This window comes from Carassius auratus, chromosome 28, assembly GCF_003368295.1.
Source record: "Carassius auratus strain Wakin chromosome 28, ASM336829v1, whole genome shotgun sequence".
Lineage (NCBI taxonomy): Eukaryota > Metazoa > Chordata > Actinopteri > Cypriniformes > Cyprinidae > Carassius > Carassius auratus.
This window is the reverse complement of record NC_039270.1, coordinates 4,040,318-4,064,867: the sequence shown is the minus strand read 5'-3', so window position 1 is coordinate 4,064,867 and position 24,550 is coordinate 4,040,318. Positions and strand designations below refer to the sequence as shown.

At 37.4% G+C, this 24,550-nt stretch overlaps 1 protein-coding gene across 1 annotated transcript; it reads left to right on the top strand.

Moving 5' to 3' along the window:
* Nucleotides 1-5,852: 5,852 nt before the first annotated feature.
* On the top strand, nt 5,853-22,089 carry LOC113047437 (zinc finger protein 845-like). The gene is made up of 2 exons (XM_026208803.1): nt 5,853-5,908; nt 19,892-22,089. Exon 2 carries the CDS (start codon nt 20,086-20,088, stop codon nt 22,087-22,089), a length of 2,004 nt encoding a protein of 667 aa, XP_026064588.1. The 5' UTR covers nt 5,853-5,908; nt 19,892-20,085.
* The last annotated feature ends 2,461 nt before the right edge of the window (nt 22,090-24,550 follow it).

Below are 24,550 nucleotides of genomic sequence, written 5' to 3'. Positions count from 1 at the left end.
TCTCTTCAAACACCTACAAGTGTGTAAAATGTAGAAGATACAGAAGAGCTACTGAGGTTCAGCGGATGACAATGCTCGAAGAAATGAATGGAAGCTTGCAAGAGCTTACCCTAGTTCGGATGGCATTGTGCGAAAGGTGAAGCTACTAGTCAGTGACACTACATTTGTTAAGGGAAAACCACAAACTAGATCAGTTTACCTAGAAAGGCCTATTCACAAGGTAGTTACTTTACTTGAAGCCAATTAAGTCACATACACATCACGACTAAACTCATTTAGGACTAAAGGGCATGAATCTAATTCTTTTCATATACTGTATTCTAAGAAAATTCTCACATTTCGAGTAAATGAGTGATTTTGGTGGGAGTGTAATTGCTGTTAAGCAGTTTTCTTTGCAGTTGTTTAATAATTCATTTATAATTAAATCCATGATTTCATACATTCATCTGTTAGAGGTACCATGTGGTAAAATGTGTATTTGATGTAATGTTATGTAAATTCATTTATGTATCTTTAAATGTAAGGAGCGAGAATGGGTCACTTTAGCGGAAATGACGAAATATATTGCATTGCCCGCATGGACTGATGAGGAGTGGACGCATAACGAGGCTCCTTTGAATCTCATTCAGTTACTTGTTACCTACCCTTTTAAAATACATTTTGTAGTTGTCTGTCGACCCCCAGGACCACTGGGTAACTTTTTGGATGAATTAGATGTGTTGCTTTCAACCTTTTCTGAGGATGGTCCTCCCATAGTTATGCTTGGAGATTTCAACTCCATCTAGATAACCCTCTGTATGCTGATTTCCACACTCTGCTTGCCTCTTTTGATCTCAATCGAGTGTCAACTACTGCTACTCACAAATCAGCCAACCAACTGGACCTTATTTATACACGAAACTGCTCTACTGATCATGTTCTGGTTACTACACTGCACACGTCGGATGACTTCCTCCTCACGCTTAACCTCAACATGGTCCCTGACACTTCACTTACCCCTCCACATGTCATCTTTCGACGTAACCTACGCACACTTTCACCCTCACGGCTTTCTTCACTTCCTTCCCCTAAACTGTTTTCATCTTTGGATGCTAACAGTGCTACTGATACTTTCTGCTCCACTCTTACATCTTGTTTAGACACTGTTTGCTCCTTATCTTCCAGGCCAGCCCGTAACACCCCTTCTGCCCCTTGGTTATCTGATGTTCTATGCGAACACCGTTCTAAGCTTAGAGCTGTTGAAAGGGTGTGGCGCAAATCCAGAAATTCTACTGACCTTAATATGTATCAGTCACTCCTATCTTCTTTCTCTGCTAATGTCTCCACCGCTAAAATGACATACTACCATAACAAAATTAACAATTCGTCTAACTCTTGCATGCTTTTTAAAACATTTTCCTCACTTCTTTGTCCTCCTCCTCCCCCTCCTGCTTCATCTCTAATAGCTGACAACTTTGCAACGTTTTTCATTAAGAAAATTAAACACATTAGTGCACAACTTTCCACACCACAATCAGTCAAGCTCATATCACCAGCAAACTTACACTCATTTACATCCTTCTCTTCACTCTCTGAGGCAGAAGTCTCAAAACTCATCCTTTCTAATCACCCTACAACTTGCCCGCTTGATCCTATTCCATCTCATCTCCTTCAAGCCATTTCTCCTGCAGTTGTACCTGCACTCACTCACATCATCAACACATCCCTACACACTGGTGTTTTTCCCTCATCATTTAGACAGGCACATATAACTCCACTACTTAAAAACCCAACCTCAATCCATCTCTTTTAGAGAACTACAGACCAGTTTCCCTTCTTCCTTTCATTGCAACTGTGTTGTTTCATTGCGACCAAGTCTCTACATTTCTCACACACAACAACCTCCTTGACAGCAACCAATCTGGCTTCAGAAGTGGACATTCAACTGAGACTGCCTTGCTCTCAGTTGTTGAAGCTCTAAGACTAGCAAGAGCGGAATCCAAATCTTCAGTACTTATCCTGCTTGATCTGTCCGCTGCTTTTGACACGGTTAACCACCAGATCAACCCTACTGGCAAAAGGCATCTCAGGAACCACACTTCAATGGTTTGAGTCTTACCTATCAGATAGTTCCTTCAAAGTATCTTGGAGAGGTGAAGTGTCCAATTCACAACATCTAACTACTGGGGTGCCTCAGGGCTCAGTTCTTGGACCACTCCTCTTCTCTGTCTACATGGCATCATTAGGTTCTGTCATTCAGAAACATGGCTTTTCATACCTCTGCTATGCTGATGACACTCAACTCTACCTCTCATTCCATCCTGACGATCCGACAGTAGCTATTCACATCTCAGCTTGTCTAACAGACATTTCTTCCTGGATGATGGACCTTCAACTCAACCTTGCCAAGACAGAACTGCTTGTGATTCCAGCAATTTCACTATCAACTTAGGCACATCAACCATATCTCCTTCAAAAACAGCCAGAAGCCTTGGAGTTATGATTGATGATCAGCTGACTTTCTCAGACCACATTGCTAAAACTGTCCGATCCTGCAGATTTGCTTTATTCAACATCATGAAGATCAAGCCCTTTCTTTTGGAACATGCTGCACAACTCCTTGATCAAGCTCTTGTTCTGTCCAGGCTGGACTATTGCAATGCCCTCTTGGCAGGTGTTCCAGCCAATTCTATCAAACCTTTGCAATTAATTCAGAACGCGGCACTAAGATAAATTTTCAGACTTATGTGCCCTCTAGAAGCTTGCGTTCTGCAAGTGAACGTCACTTGATTGTGCCATCCTAAAGAAGCACAAAGTCACTTTTACGGACTTTTAAATTAAGTGTTCCCTCCTGGTGGAATGACCTCCCCAACTCAATCCAGACAGCTGAGTCTCTTCCATCTTTATTTGACCCTCTAACTTTAACACTCACTATTCTAATTCTATGCTTTAAAAAAAATCTAACTACCTTTCTAATCTTTTTAAATTCTATTTTCTTTCATTAATTATGCAATTGTATGTGTGTGTGTGTATGTGTACAGACCTCTAACACTAGCTTGCTCTATTCTTTTTTATTCTATATGTTTTCTTTATATTACATTATTTAAAATCCCATGCTAGGTGTACTGTGTTAACCTAACTGAGACTTGTTATAGCACTTATATATCATTGCTCTTTTTGTTGTTTTTGATTGCTTCCACTGTCCTCATCTCTAAGTCGCTTTGGATAAAAGCGTCTGCTAAATGAATAAATGTAATATATATATATATATATATATATATATATATATATATATATATATATATATAGCAAAATAAGCTCAAATTGAGGCAGCAGCATCTGTGGTGCTTGGCCTGTAGTGAGGTCATTAAATTCTAATACCAAGATTTTATCAAAGTCCACTAAAGGAAGTAGAACTTTTTGGTATTTTACTTTGAAATAGCCTTGCTAATAATATTCGGGGCTCGGACACACTTTTTTTTTTGTTTAAATTAGATTAAAATACATAGTTTAGTATTCACACAACACATCTAATGACCATGCACTCCAGTTATATGTGATGAAATAAATAATCTTTTGTCTGAAATAATATGAACAGCAGCAGCTATGCTAAACTTTCTTCTTTTGATTTCCTGTCATCTCAGGATGGCCATCCCAAGGTTTCTAGAGATTACAGCAGCTCCAGACTGAATCCAAACTCACTTGTGAAGACTTCAAATGATGCCAACGCTCACAAAGACTACAGACGACAACAACTGTACATGAACACACAAAATATTGAACAAACAAAACAGATAATATCCTTATTTTGCCTATAAGAGTAAATTTAATGATTTTCAACCTGCTTTATTGCAATATCTCTAATATCTGTAAATGAACAGTATTTACGCTCTCTGAGTTATGTGAACCTACATGTCCAATTTTATTTGTAAGCAGCACTCTACAGGATGAGGAGTTTTAACAAAATGACACAATGCAGCATCTAAATGAAAACATGCTGTTTTGAATCAGTTTTGCTGACAAATAAACGGTATCTTGGAGAAAGAATAAACATTGTTCTTTTACAAATGTTACCAACAATATAAAAATACAAAATGGATTGAACATTTTTTAACTTACCCTTTAAAAATGTTGAAAGATAATGTTAATGTGAACTGAACACAAAACTAGAGACTTGTTTAGTAAGATTTTATCAGAAAATATTTTAGAATTTTTATCATGCAATTTAAAACATTTTAATTACTTATTTATAAATATATATATATATATATATATATATATATATATATATATGTGTGTGTGTGTGTGTGTGTGTGTAAATAAATATGTATAAAATATGTATATATTTTAATTGCTTTAATTATTATTTGCCTGGTTTTATTCTGTGTTTATGTAACTCTTTTTAAAAAGTTTTTGCCATAAAGTTAGCCTGCGATGCTGACAGCACTGAACACATGACTTTTTATTATGAACTAATAGATGGTCTTTCCCAATGAGTCTGTCACCTCTGGCTTGAAACATGCATTTTATGTAACCTACTTTGAAATAAGTATTGTAAAAAAGTGCTGTACTCATACAACATATAACCATGCAAGTAATGTAGTCGTGGTTATTTTGGTAGATACTAATGTTTTACTGCAACAGTCATAGTTAAACCATGGTGATTTTAGTAAAATTATGGTTGATTTTGTTTTTACTATGGTTTTACTGCAAAAGCTGTAGTAAAATCATGGTTGAATTTCAAAAGACTACAAATAATCCCGAATTATCCACTTTTGATCAAAGCATCGGGTAAATGTTAATGTATTTGTACATGTAATATGAAATAAATGAAAATATTAATAAAGTTGCATCTGTTCTTGAAAGAGGTGTGTATTGTTTTATTATATATGGTCCATAACGATGATCAAAACGCCGGTGAACCGCGTCCACGCAGAGCGGCCGGGATGCATCGGAGAGCATTTCCGATCAGAGGCCGACCTTGCGGCGAAATCTTTCCTATCAAACGCTCCCTGAGCGATACCGTGCCGACATCGGCACAACGTATGTGTGCTGTCTGGGGTGTTTTTGTTCTGCGTCTCGCACTCTCCAGTCCAGCGGAAGGCGCTACACACATTCGTTTGTTTTACAAACACCAATAAACCTCAGAGGAGGAAGAACTATTTTCGCCGCGCTCTCTGTTGTTGTTTTGTCGGCATGCTCCCTTAATACAAACACTTAGAAACGTTTCTTTTAAGAGAAAAATACAGTTTCTTAATCAGTTCAGTAAATAGGTGTACCTGTAATATTTTCATCTTCACAGTAGTCGAAGTTTTGAAACATGCAGGAATATCTGGAGGAGTATCAGCTGAACTGAGATCTGCTGCTGTGAAAATTATGTTTGTTAAAGAGGAGAGTGAACACGAGGAACCAGAAACCTGGAGAATAAAACACGAGGAACAAGAAACATGGGGAATAAAATATGAGGAACAAGAAAAATGCGGAATAAAACACGAGGAACCAGAAACCTGGAGAATAAATCAAGAGGAACCAGAAACCTGGATAATAAAACATGAGGAACTAGATACCTGGAGAATAAAACACGAGGAACCAGAAACCTGCAGAATAAAACACGAGGAACCAGAAACCTGGATAATAGAACATGAGGAACCAGAAACCTGCAAAATAAAACACGAGGAACCAGAAACCTGGATAATAGAACACGAGGAACCAGAAACCTGGAGAATAAAACACGAGGAAACAAAAACCTGGAGAATAAAACAAGAGGAACCAGAAACCTGGAGAATAAAACAAGAGGAACCAGAAACCTGGAGAATAAAACACGAGGAACCAGAAACCGTGAGAATAAAACACGAGGAACCAGAATCCTGCAGAGTAAAACACGAGGAACCAGAAAACGGGAGAATAAAACACGAGGAACCAGAAAGAGGTTGGTGTGTATTCTTCATTTATCTTTAATGTCTGTTTGTGGTAATGTTACATTTAGGCTTACAAAGTATTCTTTATTTATCTTTAATGTCTGTTTGTGGTAATGTTACATTTAGGCTTACAAAGTTTTACTTATCTGGTGTTTTGGGGCCCTGCCGTGTGTGTGTGTGTGTGTGTCTATCTATCTATCTATATATGAAGAGTTTGGTTCCAAAACGCTATAAATCCAAAATTGTTAAATTGAGAAAAAAGGCATTTTCTTTCCCAAAAGACTGTTTGTATGAAAACTGTTATTTTCTGTTTCAAACCATAATATATCATTATGAGTTTGTAATAACATAAAAAAATCAAATCCATATTTTGATTTTAAACATTTATTAAACAAAGACATTTTTTTTCTCCAAAATGCAATATATCCATGACACGTTTTTCCCCAAAATGCTACAAATCCATTTCATCAACAAAAACTCACTTTCTGTATGAAATTGAGCAAAGACATAACAATGAATAACAAGGAAAGGTTGTCTATACATATGACAAACCCCAAAACTTGAACAACATCACTTATATTAAACCATTAAACCAATTTTTAAAAGTACATTCATCTCGCTGCCTTTTTCAGATTGCATTCATTTCAGTCTGATATTAATGCTGTTAATAGCAACATTTCAAATTCATCCTGAACTCATACGTAACATTAGAGCAAAATTTTGTTTCTGTTGCGTTTATCTTGTTATTCTGTACACTACATTCATAAAATTTTCAAAACAATGTACGAAACTGTGCAATTATTAAGTTAAATAGTATTAAATAGTAAGTTATCTATACAAATCCCAAACGTGGACAACAGATTTCTAAAAAATACATCCATCACAATGCTTCATAAAAACATGCTCATAAAAACAATATTTCTGTGTCATTAAAAAACATAACAATATTTCTGTGCAAAATATAACTTTAAATAAACAATACATCTGTGTGAGATTGTGCAACATAACTAGACTATAAGCAACCATGACAGTCGATTTACATACTGCCAACTTGAACAAATTTCTTATAGTGGAACACAGATATATGAAATACATTAATCATGTTGTAGTGCTTGTTATTTATTTATTTATCTATTTATTTATCGATCTATTTATCTATGTATTTATTTATCTATCTATCTATCTATCTATTTATTATGGACAACTACAATTCAGTGCCATTGTGAAGTGCCATTATCTAGACACACCCAACCACACACAGACTTTCTCCGCACTCACTTAACTCCTCCTCCTGTTTGCTCAGGTATTTCTCACACACACGTGTTCACACACACTTATTATGCACTGAAACCATGAACTCAAAAGGCTCAATCGGCAGAATTATTCTTCAGGGCTGTCATGGTCGGCATCATTTACAATGAGTGCTCCATCATAGAAGGCACGCACAGTGGCACTGGCACCAATTTCAGCAAGCAAGTTAAGCACATCCTTTCTTTTTGCATCCTTCACTGTGCTTACATTTGGGAGCTGACTCGGCTTGAAGTTTGCCCAGTTCTGTCCTCGCTTCAAAACCGAGTGATAGCAGAAGTCACTGTTGTACATAGTCTTTAATCCAAGTTTGTCATTCCTGAGTTCCAGCATTCTAGCATCACTGAGCTTGAATGACTTCTGTGGCTTTACAAAAACCTGTGTTGCCTTCTTCAAATCATAAGCTTGCCAGTCCTGGCCGTAGACATGGACATGTCCATGGTTCCTCAAAATGTCATACTCTTCTGGCATGAGGTTGGTATTGTGCTTTCGAATCTGCTGCTCAATCCTCTCAAAAACGCGGTCAACAGGAAGGAAACTGTGTCCCCTGATGGGAAACACATATTCCGTGATCATATTAGGACAATTCTGCTTTGTTAAAGCAAACAGCATTGACAGAACATTCACATTTTTGTTTTGTCCAAAACAGGAATCACTGAATAATCTCAACTTCTGAACATTGCAAAGTGCAACATTCAATGGCTGCCGAAAACAAAACAGTGGTTCAGAGCAGAAGCAGTCAAATTACTGTCTTTTCTGTTCTTGTGTTCCATCCATGTGTAAAGATGGATGTCATCCTTGCTTTGCTTGCTGCATTTCCCAGCATGGACAACAACACCAAAGATGTACATGTAGAGCTGGCGGGAGTAGTACGCCTGACCAATGGGGGTTTTTGGGAGTACCAGATTCTCCATCATGTTGAAGCAGACTGTCAATGCTGCATTGTCACTTTGCCCAAGCAAATCATAAAACACCCTTGCTCGTCTGCGATGCAAAATGAAAGATGCTGATGCTGTACGCTTCTCCTCTTCGGGCAAGCTGGGGTTCTTTACTGTGAGATGAAACTTTGCACATGTAGAACACTCGTCGGTGGCTGGATGTCCAAATGCAAGGTTGAGACTGTATCGGAAAACACTGTAATAGAGAGAGTAGCTAACAGCATCATGATTTTGCTGCTTGAACAATTCATGCATTTTTTTTATGCTGAGGTCACTGGGAAGGTATTTCCGCCCAGGTGCTCCTCTTCTGCCATAGTGGCTTGCCCTACAAGTGAATGTTTGAATGTGATCCATCACAAGTTTCTTCTTATTCTTTTCTTCATTTTCTGTAACTTTGCTAGCACCACCCCTATGTTCTGGTCTGGCCTCAGCATTCTCTGCATAATATCTTGCCACTCGGGCTACTCTATCTTTGCCAATACCTGCAACGACTATCTATCTATCTATCTATTTATTTATTTATGAAATAAAACAAATAAACCCAGCACTGCACAGAAAGTTGCCTTGCAGATAGGAACCTCTGTGGGATGATCCTTGGAGAGCAAGTAGAACTTGTTCGTGATCTCCCTCTCCTGTGCCTCTTCAATTCCCACCTTGGGACGTCTTTGCTGTACCCGTTTTACTGTTATCAGGTGCAAAATTGCTTGGTCTTGTTCGGCCTTCGTAGTATGACAGTAGAGAATGTCAAAGTTTTTTACAAGATCGTCAGCTGTCAGTTTGTCGGCATGACAAACCTTTTTTTTTTCACTGTGAGAACAAGCAATCGCCGGTATTTTGCCACCGCCTGAGTTTCTGACTCTATTTCTGACTTCCCTTGCGTGGTTGTCTTTTGACCCCTTCCGCTTCTTTCCCACAGACGACACGACCATTGGCTCCTCAATACCATCAAAGTTATTCATTTTAGTAGCCTATATAAAAACTTAAAAGTCTGAGGCGAGTGTTTACCGTCAGTTTGCGTCATGGAATGGTGCGCGGTGATTGGTCGAATGGAACTGTAGGGCTTTTTTAGGAAAAACAGGACTGGCGTTTGTCTCTGTTTGAGGAAAAAAGGGAAGAAACAGGGCAGTGAAACATGGCGGATATCGCGTTTTGTTAAAAACTGATTATCAAACTTTGAATAGAGAGTCAATGGGAAGCTTGTTTTGGCGGTAACTCGTTTTTGTATAAATTGCCGTTTATCGCGTTTTGGAATCAAACTCTTCATACATACATATATATATATATATATATATATATATATATATACATACATACACACACACACACACACACACACACACACACACACGGCAAATGTTGGGTTAAAAGTTACCCAACAGTTAAGTTAATCATTCATATTTACATCAGTATTTTTATTAAAAATTACTTAATACAACCATATTTTGAAACAACTTTGTTGTAAATTACAGATTTAATTTTAATATGCTTATAACACATTTACAAATATATTTTAAAACATATTATTTAAATGTACAAGAATGTGTAAAAATACAACTGACATTTTCAAGATGTACAAATGTGTCAATTCATATTCATGTCAAAACACACAAATGTGCAAATACAGTTCACAGCTATGGCCTAATGTTTAGAGAGTTGGACCTGTAACACGAAAGTCGCAGGTTTGAGTCTCGGTGCTGGCAGGAGTTGTAGGTGGGGGAGAGTGTATGAACAGTGCTCTCTTTCGCCCTCAATACTCATGGCTGAAGTGCCCTTGAGCAAGGCACTGAACCCCCAGTTGCCCCCTGGGCGCTGGATCTATAGCTGCTCACTGCTCCGGGTGTGTTCACTTCTCACTGCTCTGTGTGTGCACTTGGATCAGTTAAATGCAGAGCACCAATTCCGAATATGGGTTACCATACTTGGCAAATAATACGACTTTCAAATAAAATGAATATAAAATATAATTATAAAACAAAAAATAATAATAAAATCAAGTAATAATAATATAAAATATACTGCTGGGGCTACTGATGATAAAAAAGTTTTTTACTGATTAGGTAGTAGATGTCATATACAAAGAAAATTTTGAAGCACAGATCGACTGCTTTTAGTATCGTCTTCTGGTCCATAGCCTCCCTGTCTAAAAATAATAAAAACTTTTAATAAAATAATATTTTAAAAGTTTTCCTTGTCACCAAGCACCAGGACATGTGGATTCTGGCTTGTCTCATGATTCAAGTACAGCACTAATTAGTGCCAACCTTAAAAGAATTTAAAAAAAAGTTCAATTAACATGCATTGTGATGATATTTCATTGATACACTTACTTTACAAATGAGTTAATTTAAATAAGTTAAAAGCTATAGCGAATTTTAAATTGGTTAAAGTGATAATACACCCAAAAAATAAAATTGTCTTTTTTTTTTTATATATCTTCTTGGAACGATTTGTATTGTACAACTTGTCTTATACCAAAAAAAAAATAAAGCTGACTTGACTACACAGGGCAATGCAATTTTAAGTGTTGCTTTTACTAACAGTTTGAATGTCAATGAAGGACCGCTTCATTTCCGTGTATGATGTGCACACCTTTTTTCCATTTGTGTGGTATGGTGCAGATGGCAGGAAGGGTTTTAACCCTGCCATGGGGGGTCCATTACGAGACTCAGCAGTAAGTGTTCTACCGCACTTTTAATTGTAACAGTTTCCTACTTCAGTGTGTTACAAACATAATTTTGGTGTCTTTGGAAAGAAGACCCTTTGGGCTTTACTTTTATCAACCAGATTTGATAATGCTCAAAAATATTAAAAGTTATAGACACTGAAGTGCATTGATTTTTTTTTTTTTTCACACTTAAATAATTTTTTTATTTGATATATAAATTAGGGGTGTGCATGGATATTCGAACATTTGAATATTCGTTCTGCTCTTATTATTAGATAAATAAAAATGTTATTCAAATTTCAAAAAAAAAAAAAAAAGTTCACAATGAAACCTAATTTGGTCACGTTCTGTGATTCTCCACGGCATATTTGAAGATGTAACAAATAATTCATGAATGAATAAGGGGCCGTTCACATATCGTGCCTAAAAACGCATGGAAAACACTATGGGTGCGTTGCTTTCTCCTTCTCCAAAGCGCTTGGGGAGAAGCGCTCCTGAGTCGTCTGCCGTTACTAAGCAACGGCCTAGACCCTTGGCACAAACATCTCAGGTTTCTCGACGAAAACATGAGAGAAGTAAGAAAAAAAAACTTTTTTTAACATTATCAGAACACTTTCCTTAAAGCGAGTGGTGTGGATGAAGAGGATGCAATGCCCACTCATCGGGAAAAGGCTGAGCCAGTTCTTCAGCGAAGATTATACAGAGAGTCCAGCCGAGACGAGTGGGAACAGTTCTTGCTGGAGCCATGTATTCCACGAGATGAGGATCCCATTAAGTGTTGAAACGAAAACATGAAGCGCTTCATAAAACTTATTTGCTTAGCACACCGTTATTTGTAAGTCCCGACAATGCCGTCAGACCACGTTTTTCCGTGGTCGGCCTTATTGTTAACAGACTAAGGAGCCAACTTTCCCCCGACCATGTTTACATGTCCGTATTTCTTAACAAGAACATGTAAAACAATAGAAAAAAAAAACAATCAAGATTTGCTGACAGTTTAAAAGTTTAAAAGTGTAGGCAACGTTCTACAATAGCCTAATTGCTGCAGGCTGCTGTACGTTTTTTCTTTGTTCACTTTTTTTGTTCACTTTTTGTTTTGTTTTTAATCTGTATTTTTGTTTGTTTGCACGCATTGTTAAAGGTTTTCAGCTACAAAACACGATATGTAATGTTCAAGCTTATTCTGTGTAAGCTTGTTCAAAATGAGGAAACAATAAATGTTGCTGAAAATAACGTCTGTCTCATTAAACTTAATCTAAATAATCGAATATTCTTTTTTTTTGTGAGCTCAAATATTCAAATGTGATATCTGCGGAAAACACCCATCCCTAATAAAAATCTATGAAATGAGTCCTGGAGCAATCTAGAAAAGTATTGGGTTGAAAGTCAGATGTCTCATGAGTTTATATTTCAAATCTGTATAAGATATCAAGAAAAATGAGACTCTTTTTCACAATAGTATTGAAGGCTTCTACAAACTATTAAGTCAGTAATCATACCACTGCATAGTTTTTTTTTTTCAGTTATAAAACACTAGACAGAAACTTGGACATCATAAAAGTGATTTACTTGAGCACTAGAAAAATACAATAAGAATAATAAGAAAAATATAAAAAGATTTAACTTTGTTTGCCAATATAGAACATCCTGAGATTGCTAGAAATGCAGTATTTACAATGAATTACGATGCAAATAAGTGCTGATGTGCTGATGGCAACTTATGCAGATGGTAATAACACAAATGTGCCATAAAGTAAATAATCCACTCTCTCTATTCATATAGACGCGTTCACTTTGATAGCCGTGATCATACAGTAATAGTGAGCTGATTTGGGCTGATTTGCACTCAAACAGATGGTAATCATGCAGATACATTCACATTCAACATAAAACACACTCTCACACATATAAAATATGTCATATAATGTCTCATATAAAAACTGTTGAAAAATAAAAGAAAGAAAAAGGCGATCGCTATAAGTTCCGCCTCCATCAGCTGACAGGTGCGTCACAGCGCGTCACGAGGGAGCGCCAAACTTCAAATATACTATCTTTCATTCATTCTTTTTTCCGGTGGATCATCTCATTCTGTTTGTGACACTGTACACTGCTAAACCATGCCGTTTTTTTACTACCAAGACACAGTTTCTGACCGTGAGTTATTCCATAACGGACACAAGCAGTTCTGTCGCTGAAGAACTGAAACGTAAACAAAGTAATTATGATCCATATTACAACGTTATTGTTTCGTTGGACTAAACGTGCTTCATGAGATGTCGGTCAGTGGATTTCCCTCCAGAAAATTTGTGCCAATATTTGCGGCTAATGTGAGTAAATTTTACCACCCTTTACCCTTAAACTGATTTGGACTTGTAGGGAGGAACAAAAGTACACTGTAAGTGAAAGGAAGCTTTGTTGGACGGAATGCGGCAATACACTTATTTCACCTCATTTTTGGAAGTCATAAGTCTAAGTAAAATTGAAAACTTATGTATCATTAATTTAAATAGGTTACCTTGAAATGTTTCAATTAACAGGCAGAAATTCTATTGTTGCAATTTTTTCTTCACAAAAAAGTCCATTGTATAAAACAGAAGTATAACACATTTAGCAAAACACATTAAAAAAAACATGTCAATCAATCTAGCTTCATAAGAGAAATTGCTGTAATTATAGGGTATTCTAATAGATGCATAAGAATATTCAATATGAATAAACCATAAAAACACTTTTACTGTACAATTAATTAGTGCTGGTCCGCTAAAATGCATATGACTTAAAGGTTGGTTGTAAGAGTAATGTTAACGTTATGTAAATTTGGGGCACTAGTATAAATAAAGCTTTCTTGCTTAATTCTAATGATTTCGTCAAACTTTCACATTTCACCAGACAATTTTTATTAACTATAAGTAATGCTTGTCTAAACATTAAATCTTTTAATGTATTAATGCTGGCGAACAAACAGGAATAGCATTCATTTACAATCGATCTAATTCTCTGGGGGAAACAAACGGACTAAAGGGAACACAAACTTTTTAATGTATTAAAAAAAATTAACGTATCAGACACAAACTTTATGTTATAACAGTTATATACATCAAACGTTTATATTAACAGTTACTTACCCTTCATAGTCAGGCAGGCTGACGCTGATGTCCGCACTGAGTCTCTGACTGGACCGTTAAAGTTGATGCTGCCACCACCTTGCCTGTTTCTCAACAGCTATGTGATTCTTTTCTTAAATTCTTTTACTCTAAAATTGATAGTGTTCGCATACACATTTCTGTTGCATCTGCTCCCATTGTCTCACTTCTCTGTTCATCTGGGTTTACTGGTTTTCCTCTCACTAGCTTATTTAAATCTTGTTTCGATGTTTTGAGCCCTACTGTCCTTAGTATTATGAATGATTCATTGCAGATGGGGGAGGTTCCAGCAGCATTAAAGATTGCTGCTGTAACCCCAGTACCAAAAAAGAAAATATTACTCTGGAGGATTTCAAAAATCTTCGACGTATCTCCAACCTTCCGTTCATGGCAAAAATACTTGAGCGTGTTGTTGCCTTTCATCTACGTAACCATCTCGCAATTAATAACCTGTTTGATCCTCTTCAGTCAGGTTTTCATAAATTCCACAGTACTGAAACGGCTTTGGTCAGAGTTACCAATGATTTGTTGATGGCTTCTGACTCTGGTGTAATTTCCATTCTCATCCTTCTTGATTTAAGAGCAGCCTTTGATACTGTTGATCATAGTCTATTACTCGCCCGCCTTGAACAAGATTTTGGTGTGTCTGGGACAGCTTTGAAGGTGTTTAAATCCTATTTTACAGACCGTTCTCAGTTCGTTTCCATGGGTGGTTTCAGGTCTGAGATTAGCTCTGTTTTCACTGGGGTTCCTCAGGGCTCAGTCCTGGGCCCTCTGCTTTTTAATATTTATCTGGCACCACTTGGACAGTTGTTGCGATCGCTTGGCCTTCATTATCACTTTTATGCTGATGATATGCAGATTTATATACACTCAAAGTCTGGTGAACATCTTGATGTTGATTTTCTGTCCGGCTGTGTTTCTGAGATAAAGGAATGGATGAGTACAAATTTTTTGTGTCTGAATAGTGGTAAAACTTAAGTTATGCTTATTGGTTCCCGTCATCAAATTTCAAAAGCTGGTTCCTTATCCTTGACTATTGATGGCTCTGTCTTGGCTACTCAAGCTAAAGTGAGGAATCTTGGAGTTACTTTTTGATACCAGGCTTTCATTTGATTCTTTCGTCCAGAGTACATTTAAATCATCCTTTTTTCACCTCAGAAATATAGCTAGATTACATCCTATGCTAAATTTCTCAGTAGCTGAAAAGCTGATGAATTCCTTTGTCATCTCTAGGATAGATTACTGTAACGCCCTTCTAGCCGGAGTCTCTAAATCCACACTTAAAGGGGGGGGGGGTGAAATGCTATTTCATGCATACTGAGTTTTTTACACTGTTAAAGAGTTGGATTCTCATGCTAAACATGGACAAAGTTTCAAAAATTAAGTTGTATGTTTGAAGGAGTATTTCTGTTCCAAAAATACTCCTTCTGGTTTGTCACAAGTTTCGGAAAGTTTTTTTTCGAGTATGGCTCTGTGTGATGTTAGATGGAGCGGAATTTCCTTATATGGGTCCTAAGGACACTTCTGCTGGAAGAGCGCGTGCTCCCGTATAGCAGAGCACTGAGAGCACAAAAGACATTCACTGATCAGAGCGAGAGCGTCGCAAAATGTCACAAAAAGGAGTGTGTTTTTGGTTGCCAGGGCAAGACAACCCTGCACAGATTACCAAAAGAAAAACAGCATTAAGGGACCAGTGGATGGAGTTTATTTTTACAGAGCATCAACGGAGTTGTGCAAGTGTTTGTGTTTGTTCCCCTGCATTTCGAAGATGCTTGTTTTACAAACAAGGCCCAGTTTGACGCTGGATTTGCAAATCGTTTATTTCTTAAGGATAATGCAGTCCCAACGAAAAGGGTCACGATCGTGTGTTGGAACCGCATGCGGTGAGTAAAACTGCTTCAAATATCTCTGTGTTGTTAACTTAGCTATCGGCGCGTAAGCACATCAAGTAAACAACATGCGATGTTGTCATCAAACTGCACGAGTAAAACTGCTTCAAATATCTCTGTGTTGTTAACTTAGCTATCGGCACGTAAGCACATCAAGTAAACAACATGCGAAGTTGTCATCAAACTGCACTTTCCACATGTACAGCTTAAAAAAAAAAAAAGACGACAAAGTGGAACTTAGTCATTTTCCAAAACCGCTAAGCAAATATATACAGTATCAGTACATACCACAGAGACGTCGTTGCTGATGCTGCTCTTGTTAAATTTCAGCCTCTGGATCTGATTCTGGATCATAAATATACGCTGAATTTGACTGTTAGCCATGGTTTGTTGGGGATGATGTTTTTTTCCTCACGGTAATGTCACAGCTTCCAAACGCTCTCAACGCAAAAGCCTACTCGCGCTCGTGATTCTTTAGCTCCGCCCACACGTCACGCCTCCAGTCGGTCGTGTTTTTCCGGGAAAAATCGGTACAGACTATCTTTCTCTTATGAATATAATAAAACTAAAGACTTTTTGGAGTTATGAAGGATGCAGTACTACTCTATAGGTACTCAAGATTAACAGGATATTGAGTGAAAACGAGCATTTCACCCTCCCTTTAACAAACTACAATATGTACAAAACTCGGCCGCCAGGATATTGACTGGGTCCAGGGTATGCAATCACATCACTCCGGTTTTGGAGTCCTTACACTGGCTCCCAGTCCGATTCAGAGTAGATTTTAAAATGATGATGCTGACATATAAAGCATTGCATAGCTTGGCCCCTTATAATTTATCTGAGTTGTTAACTTCCTATACCCCAACTCGGAGACTGCGTTCTTCTCAATCCAACTTGTTGGTTGTTCCTCAAACACGCTTACGTGACAGGGCCTTTTCTTCATATGCTCCTGTCGGAATTCTCTGCCTCCTGATCTTAGGGAAGCACAGGGCTATGACATTTTTAAAGGTAGACTTAAGACTTATTTTTTTAAATTAGCATTTGATTGTTGATGTTACTTTTATTGTTTGAGCTTTGTATTGCTTGTTTGTGTACAGCGCTTTGAGAAGTAGCCTTTAAAGGCGCTTTATAAAATAAAGTTTATTATTATTAGTAAAATTTGATGCCGGAAACAGTTGGGTTATAACTAAAAATAACCCAACGACGAAAAAAAATGACCCAACAAATTTTAAGATAACCCAACACATTGACCCAATATGTGTAACCCAAAGGTTAGGTTAAAAAACAACCCAACCTTTTTTACTGTGTGTGTGTGTGTGTGTGTGTGTGTATGTGTATATATATATATATATATATATATATATATATATATATATATATATAATTTATGTATATAAAGTTTATGTACTGCTGTCAAAACAGTACTTAAGTAAAAGTAAAATGTACTTCTCTCAAAAAATAATCAGAGTACAAGTTACTAGTTACTTTTTAGCTGGCGATATTTAGTTACCAAAAATATTCATATCAAAGATCTATGTGCATGGAAAATAGTAACTTTAAACAAAACCCACTTTTATCTTATTGACAAAGTATGTTAATTAGTGGTCAGGGATTTCTAACTTCAATACCTGGTTGGATAGGAGTGGTTAAAGGGGTCCTATTATGCTCTTTTACAATGTCTTGAACTTGTTTTGGGGGTGTACTAGAAAATGCTCTCATGCTTGGTGGTTCGAAAAACACATTATTTTTCACATAATTTACATTATTACAATACCTTTCTCTCCAGCTCGTCACAAATGTCTCGATTAGTTCAGGGTTTGATGAAGACCTGCCTTCCGAAAAACAAAATGTGTTTGGTTAGCTGTCCCAGTGTGTTGTGATTGGTGAACAGCTCAGACGGTTTTTCAGTACTGTTCGCCCCTTGCCAAAACAGCAAGTTCCTTCTGATAAGGATGGCATCAATATTGCCAGATCAATTTTATATTGTTTTGGAAAACAATGCTGTAGTCCAAACAAGATGTTTATTGTAGTAAAAAGGGATTTTTAAAAAATGAAATGGTTCACTTTGGAGATTATTTAACATTTTAGATGTTAGTTATGCCCAAACATACACACTACACACTGACTAAAATTCAAAAAGTGAAAAAGCATAATAGGATGTTATAATATTTTGCATGCTTCACATTATAGTGCGGAGTGCATAAAAATAATAAGGCGGCAGAGTGAATTTATCATCCATAGTGGTTCTCACGTAGTACTTCTATGTCATCACCACATAGTGTGTGTTATAAGTTAAGACTACGTGAGAAACACTTTGATATGATAAGTTCACTCTGCCGTCTTGTTATTATTTTCATACACACCGCACTATAATGTGATGCATGCAAAATACATAGTTTTGGCCGTTACAAAGTCTCCATCCACAAACAGACCTACATCGTGTGCAGATATAAGGTATGTCATTGCACTTTAACAAGTAATCTGAACAGCCTATATGTGTGCAATATAATATAATTTTGTCTTTACTTTATTTGTAATGCCAAGAAAGAGTTAATCTCTCATTTATGAGAAGAGCATGTGGCCGTGTACCAGCCATTAACTGTGTTATTATACATAAAACTTTATGACCCAACTGGGAGAAACAGGAGAGCCCAGCTCTCTGGGAATTCTTGTAAGGAAAAAGGAAAGTACCTTTTAAATGTATTAACTGTATTTCCTTTTAGTGCTTAGATGTCTTCCCATATCAAATTGAAGTATCTGCAGTTTTATCGTGTGTTAATCAAACTTTGAATGTGTGTATTATGCATATGTATGTAACTTTAAGTTTCTTCTACCTTTACCTGCCATTCTTGGTATCTCATTAACCGTCTTGTTTTGAATGAACCACTCATACATAGAAAATGTATTATTCTGGAATTACCATCTTGCTGAAATATAACTACTGAATTCTGATAACACCAAAACTTACTTGCGTAAGAGACAAAGGAACTTTTTCCTGCTTCAGATCTTTGGACGTTCACTGGTTGTTCGCGCGAACAGAGGCATGAACCAAGTCACTCCATAAGAAGACTGACACAGAACGTTCTCAGCGCACTTCATCTGAGAGAACGTCTTGTTTCATGGTTCCTTAGGGAGCTCTCATCTCCGTTTTTCTTTTCTTTCCTTTACTAAGTTGTATTCTCATATTCGCCTCTCCCTCCACGAGGGAGACAAAATCTGAATAATTTCTTTGGTAACTTCACGTTCAGTTAACCTTTAAAACTTTGCGCGAGTCTGCTCGCCCCGGAAGACATGAGAGAACACGCCCAGCTCCAAAAGAACAGTCACAAACACAACCACATGCAAGTATTATTTTCTATAGAGATTTAAATACTGCTTAAGGTTGTCTATTCCCTTTTTTCAAGGTGATCTGATTCCTTGTTCTCTTTCAAAAGGTTACTGTCTGTGATTTTGCCATACTAGGCGATCATTTTGTGATCTAGCCTATTTCTGTTTCACTTTCTCTTGCTTACCCTTTCATCCTCTCTCTCTCTCATCGATTATCCGTTTTGTCTTGAATTGTTTTTACTGTTTGTATTGTTATACGCATATTTACTCTTTGTGAATCGTAGTTCTGTGTATTATTATTTCACCATTAAAATCCAATATATATTCCCGATTGCTTCTGTCTAAATGCTAACATCACAAAGTCAATGAAATGTTTGATCTCAGCTACAAAGCTTATTTGTTACTTTTCATTAACCTAAATTTTATAAGGACAGGAGAATAGTTTCATGGCCAGAAACAATTTTCCTGGAATTATAAGAAGTGATAAAATTATTGAAAGTTGATAAGTTAATCTTACGGCCGTTTGAAATTAACTCTAAAAAACGATGCTTCAAAATATGCAGAGGGCATTGAAAAAATAACTTAATGTTGATTTTATGTTTATCAAGTTGTCCCCATTCAATCTGAAGAAAATAAAATTAATCGCAGACTTACAGATGTTAAACATTTAAGTTTTTAACAAGTTACCAAAAATAAATAATTTTTACTTTTGTTTCAGAGTTAATTGAAGAAAAAGAGGAGAATGAAGAATCAAGTGAAGTTGAGGAGAAAAATCACGTCAAAACTGGAGGAAAACCTTTGGGTTTCTCTCAAAGCAAACAGAAAGATTTAAAGAAAAAAAGAGCAAAGAAGTCCTTCCGCTGCACTCAGTGTGGAAAGAGATTCACAGACAAAACAGGTTTTGAGCATCACATGAGAATTCATACTGGAGAGAAACCATTCACTTGTGATCAGTGTGGGAAGAGTTTCACACAATCATCAAACCTTAATATACACATGAACATCCACACTGCAGACAAGAAGCATGCATGTGATCAATGCGGTAAAATGTTTTTATGGGTTTCACTTCTGAAGAAACACTTGAAAGTTCATGCAAAGGAGAAACCACATCCATGTTATTTGTGTAGTAAGAGTTTTTTGCCTCTACAAAGTTTGAAAGTACATCAGAAAATACATACTGGTGAAAGAGTATATATAAAAAGAAATGAAAGGTTCCACACTGGAAAGAAACCTTATAAGTGTTCACACTGTGACAAGAGATTCAGTGATAAATCAAATCTGAAAACACATGAGAGGATTCACACTGGAGAGAAACCTTATAAGTGTTCACACTGTGACAAGAGATTCAATTATTCATCATATCTGAAAACGCATGAGAGGATTCACACTGGAGAGAAACCTTATAAGTGTTCACACTGTGACAAGAGATTCAATTATTCATCATATTTGAAAACACATGAGAGCATTCACACTGCAGAGAAACCTTACAAGTGTTCAAACTGTTACAAGAGATTCAGTCATCCATCACATCTGAAAGCACATGAGAGGATTCACACTGGAGAGAAACCTTACAAGTGTTCACATTGTGACAAGAGATTCAGTAAATTATCAGGTCAGAAAATACATGAGAGGATTCACACCGGAGAGAAACCATATAAGTGTGCACACTGTGACAAGAGATTCAGTGATTCATCATCTCTGAAAAGGCATGAGAGGATTCACACTGGAGAGAAACCATATAAGTGTGCACACTGTGACAAGAGATTCAATGATTCATCATCTCTGAAAATGCATGAGAGGATTCACACTGGAGAGAAACATTATAAGTGTGCACACTGTGACAAGACATTCAATGATTCATCATCTCTGATAACGCATGAGAGGATTCACACTGGAGAGACACATTATAAGTGTGCACACTGTGACAAGACATTCAATGATTCTTCATCTCTGAAAACGCATAAGAGGATTCACATTGGAGAGAAACTTTTTAATTGTGCACACTGTGACAAGACATTCAATGATTCATCATCTCTGAAAACGCATGAGAGGATTCACACTGGAGAGAAACATTATAAGTGTGCACACTGTGACAAGACATTCAATGATTCATCATCTCTGATAACGCATGAGAGGATTCACATTGGAGAGAAACTTTATAAGTGTGCACACTGTGACAAGAGATTCAGTGATTCATCAACTCTGAAAACGCATAAGAGGATTCACATTGGAGAGAAACCTTATAAGTGTGCACACTGTGACAAGACATTCAATGATTCTTCATCTCTGAAAACACATGAGAGGATCCACACTGTAGAGAAACCTTATAAGTGTTCACACTGCGACAAGAGATTCAGTAAATCATCAGGTCAGAAAATACATGAGAGGATTCACACTGGAGAGAAACCATATAAGTGTGCACACTGTGACAAGAGATTCAGTGATTCATCAACTATGAAAACACATGAGAGGATCCACACTGGAGAGAAACCTTATAAGTGTTCACACTGTGACTGGAGATTCAGTGTGTCATCAAGTCTGAAAATACATGAGAGGATTCACACTGGAGAGAAACCATATAAGTGTGCACACTGTGACAAGAGATTCCGTGATTCATCAACTCTGAAAGCACATGAGAGGATCCACACTGGAGAGAAACCTTATAAGTGTGCACACTGTGACAAGAGATTGAGTGATTCATCATATCTGAAAACACATGAGAGGATCCACACTGGAGAGAAACCTTATAAGTGTTCACACTGTGACAAGATATTCAGTGATTCATCAAATCTGAAAACACATGAGAGGCTCCACACTGGAGAGAAACCTTACAAGTGTTCACACTGTGACAAGAGATTCAGGGATTCGACACATCTGAAAACACATGAGAGGATTCACACGAATGAAACCAAATAAGTAAATGGACTGCATTTATATAGCGCTTTCAACAGATCCCATGGCAATCCAAAGCGCTTTACAAGTTGCCTCACATTTACCCATTCACTCACTCAATCATACACCGACTGCGGTGTCAGCCATTCAAGGCACCATCCAGCTCGCCGGGAGCAGCTGGGGTTAGGTGTCTTGCTCAAGGACACGTCGACATTTGGGGGAACCAGAAACCTGCAGAATAAAACACGAGGAGCCAGAAACCTGCAGAATAAAACACGAGGAGCCAGAAACCTGGAGAATAAAACACGAGGAGCCAGAAACCTGGAGAATAAAACAAGAGGAACCAGAAACCTGGAGAATAAAACAAGAGGAACTAGAAACCTGCAGAATAAAACACGAGGAGCCAGAGGCCTGCAGAATAAAACCAGAGGAACCAGAAACTTTGACAATAAAACTAGAGGAACCAGTAACCTGGAGAATAAAACAAGAACCAGAAACCTGGAGAATTAAACCAGATTCCACAACACACACACACACACAAATGTTTCTTTACACTCATCATGTAGGTCATTACTAAGATGTATTTGAAAGGTTTGTGCGTTGCATAACTGGTTAGCCCTGTTCTAAGATGGTTATGATTTTCTGATTTGTAACTTGGAAATGTTTCTCCTAATTAATGTTCTCAAATAGTCATGGTTTTGTAACCCTACCTCTGACCAGGTCATAAAACTTTATGACCCAACTGGGAGAAACAGAAAAAGCCCAGCTCGCTAAGAATTTTTGTAAGGAAAAAGGAAAGTAAATGTATTTTAAATGTATTAACTTCCTTTTTGTGCTTAGATGTCTTAACATATCCAATTGGAGAATCTGCATTTTTATCGTGTGTTAATCAAACTTTAAAGGCCATGTTGCAGGTTAACCACCACTTTCGATTAATGGGTACATAAATCACTCAAGATATGTATATCATTTTTAAAATGTCTCTAAGTTTTTGGTATTAACGTTTTTTTTACACAATTCGATGATGACGTCACATTGGGGAGAAGTCGGGGAAAGGTAGCCTCAGCCTAGTATGATGCCGCATTCCAGGCAACCCGTAACCCGTGTTTTTCCAACCTTAAACCCGTGAAAGTGCACTGGAACGGCAATCAAACCCATGACTTCCCACCCGTGAACTCGTGTCTCGTACTAGATCGATGTACTCCGAGTTCCGAGGTCACACAGCACGCGAAACAACGATGACAGCCCCTACGAATAATACTACATATGGACGCAGTGTTTATGCAAGTGGTACATGTTGAAAAAATTATTTTAGGTCAATGTAACATTGCAGTAAAATAAATAATCTAGTTACAAAGTCGTTAGTAGTGGTATGAAATAGTGATTACGAGCTCAAAAACCTGCCTGGAACGCAGCATCAGAACTATAGCGACTGACTGGGATGAGGAAAAGGTGGCAAGAGTCAACATTTATGATGGTCCACAGCCATGTCATTTCGATCGAGCCAGCCTTGAGAGGGCAAATGAGGAATTGCCAAGAAACTGCGCTGAAAAGCTTGTGCTGTAGTGGAAGTGAGTGCGTTTGGGTCACTGTTGGTCGATATCTCTCTATCTTTCTGTCTATCTATGTAGTCTATCTATCTATATATATCTATGTATTTATCTATAATCTGCGCTATCTGAAAACTCTCGTCTACTACTCGTCTCTCAATGCTGTCAAGGCGTGCTTTGGTAAATTCTCTCCCCAACGTGACGTGATGCAATGCATTGTGAGGGAATGGAGAACGCTGTAAGATGGTACATATTTTTCCGTATTATATTCCGTTTTGTGATGCCCAACAACATAAAATACAATGGATAACAGTTTAAATGTTTATTACCAACAAGCAAATTGCACAAATTCTTTAGAAAAAATTTACCTTGCAACACGGCCTTTAAATGTGAGTTTTTCTGCATATGAATGTAACTTTGTGTCTCCTACCTTTACCTGAATTACCATCTTGCTGGAATATAACTGCTAAATTCTGAAAACACCATAATGTACTCGAGTGGGTGTCTCTCCAGAGACAAAGGAACTTTTTCCCACTTCAGATCGTTGGACGTTCATTGGTTGTTCGTGCAACCGATGGGTGAAATACTTAGTCTTGGAGCACTCCGTCTGAGAGAATGTCTTGTTTCATGGCTGCTTAGGGAGCTCTCATCTCTGTTTTTCTTTTCTTTACTAAGTTTTATTCTCATATTCGCCTCTCCCTCCGCAAGGAACACGAAATCTGAATCATTTCTTTGGTAACTTCACGTTCGGTGAACCTTTAAAACTTTGTGCGAGTCTGTTCGCCCTGGAAGACACGAGAAAACACACCCAGCTCCAAAAGAACGACACGCGCACTCTCGTCTTGCGCGGTCACAAAGAGAACTACATGCAAGTATTATTTTCTATTGAGATTTAAATGCTGCTTAAAGTTGTCTATTCCCTTTTTCAAGGTGAT

Excerpts from the sequence above, each read along its gene's own strand:
- LOC113047437 (XM_026208803.1), top strand. The coding sequence starts at position 20,086 with ATGAGAATTCATACTGGAGAGAAACCATTCACTTGTGATCAGTGTGGG.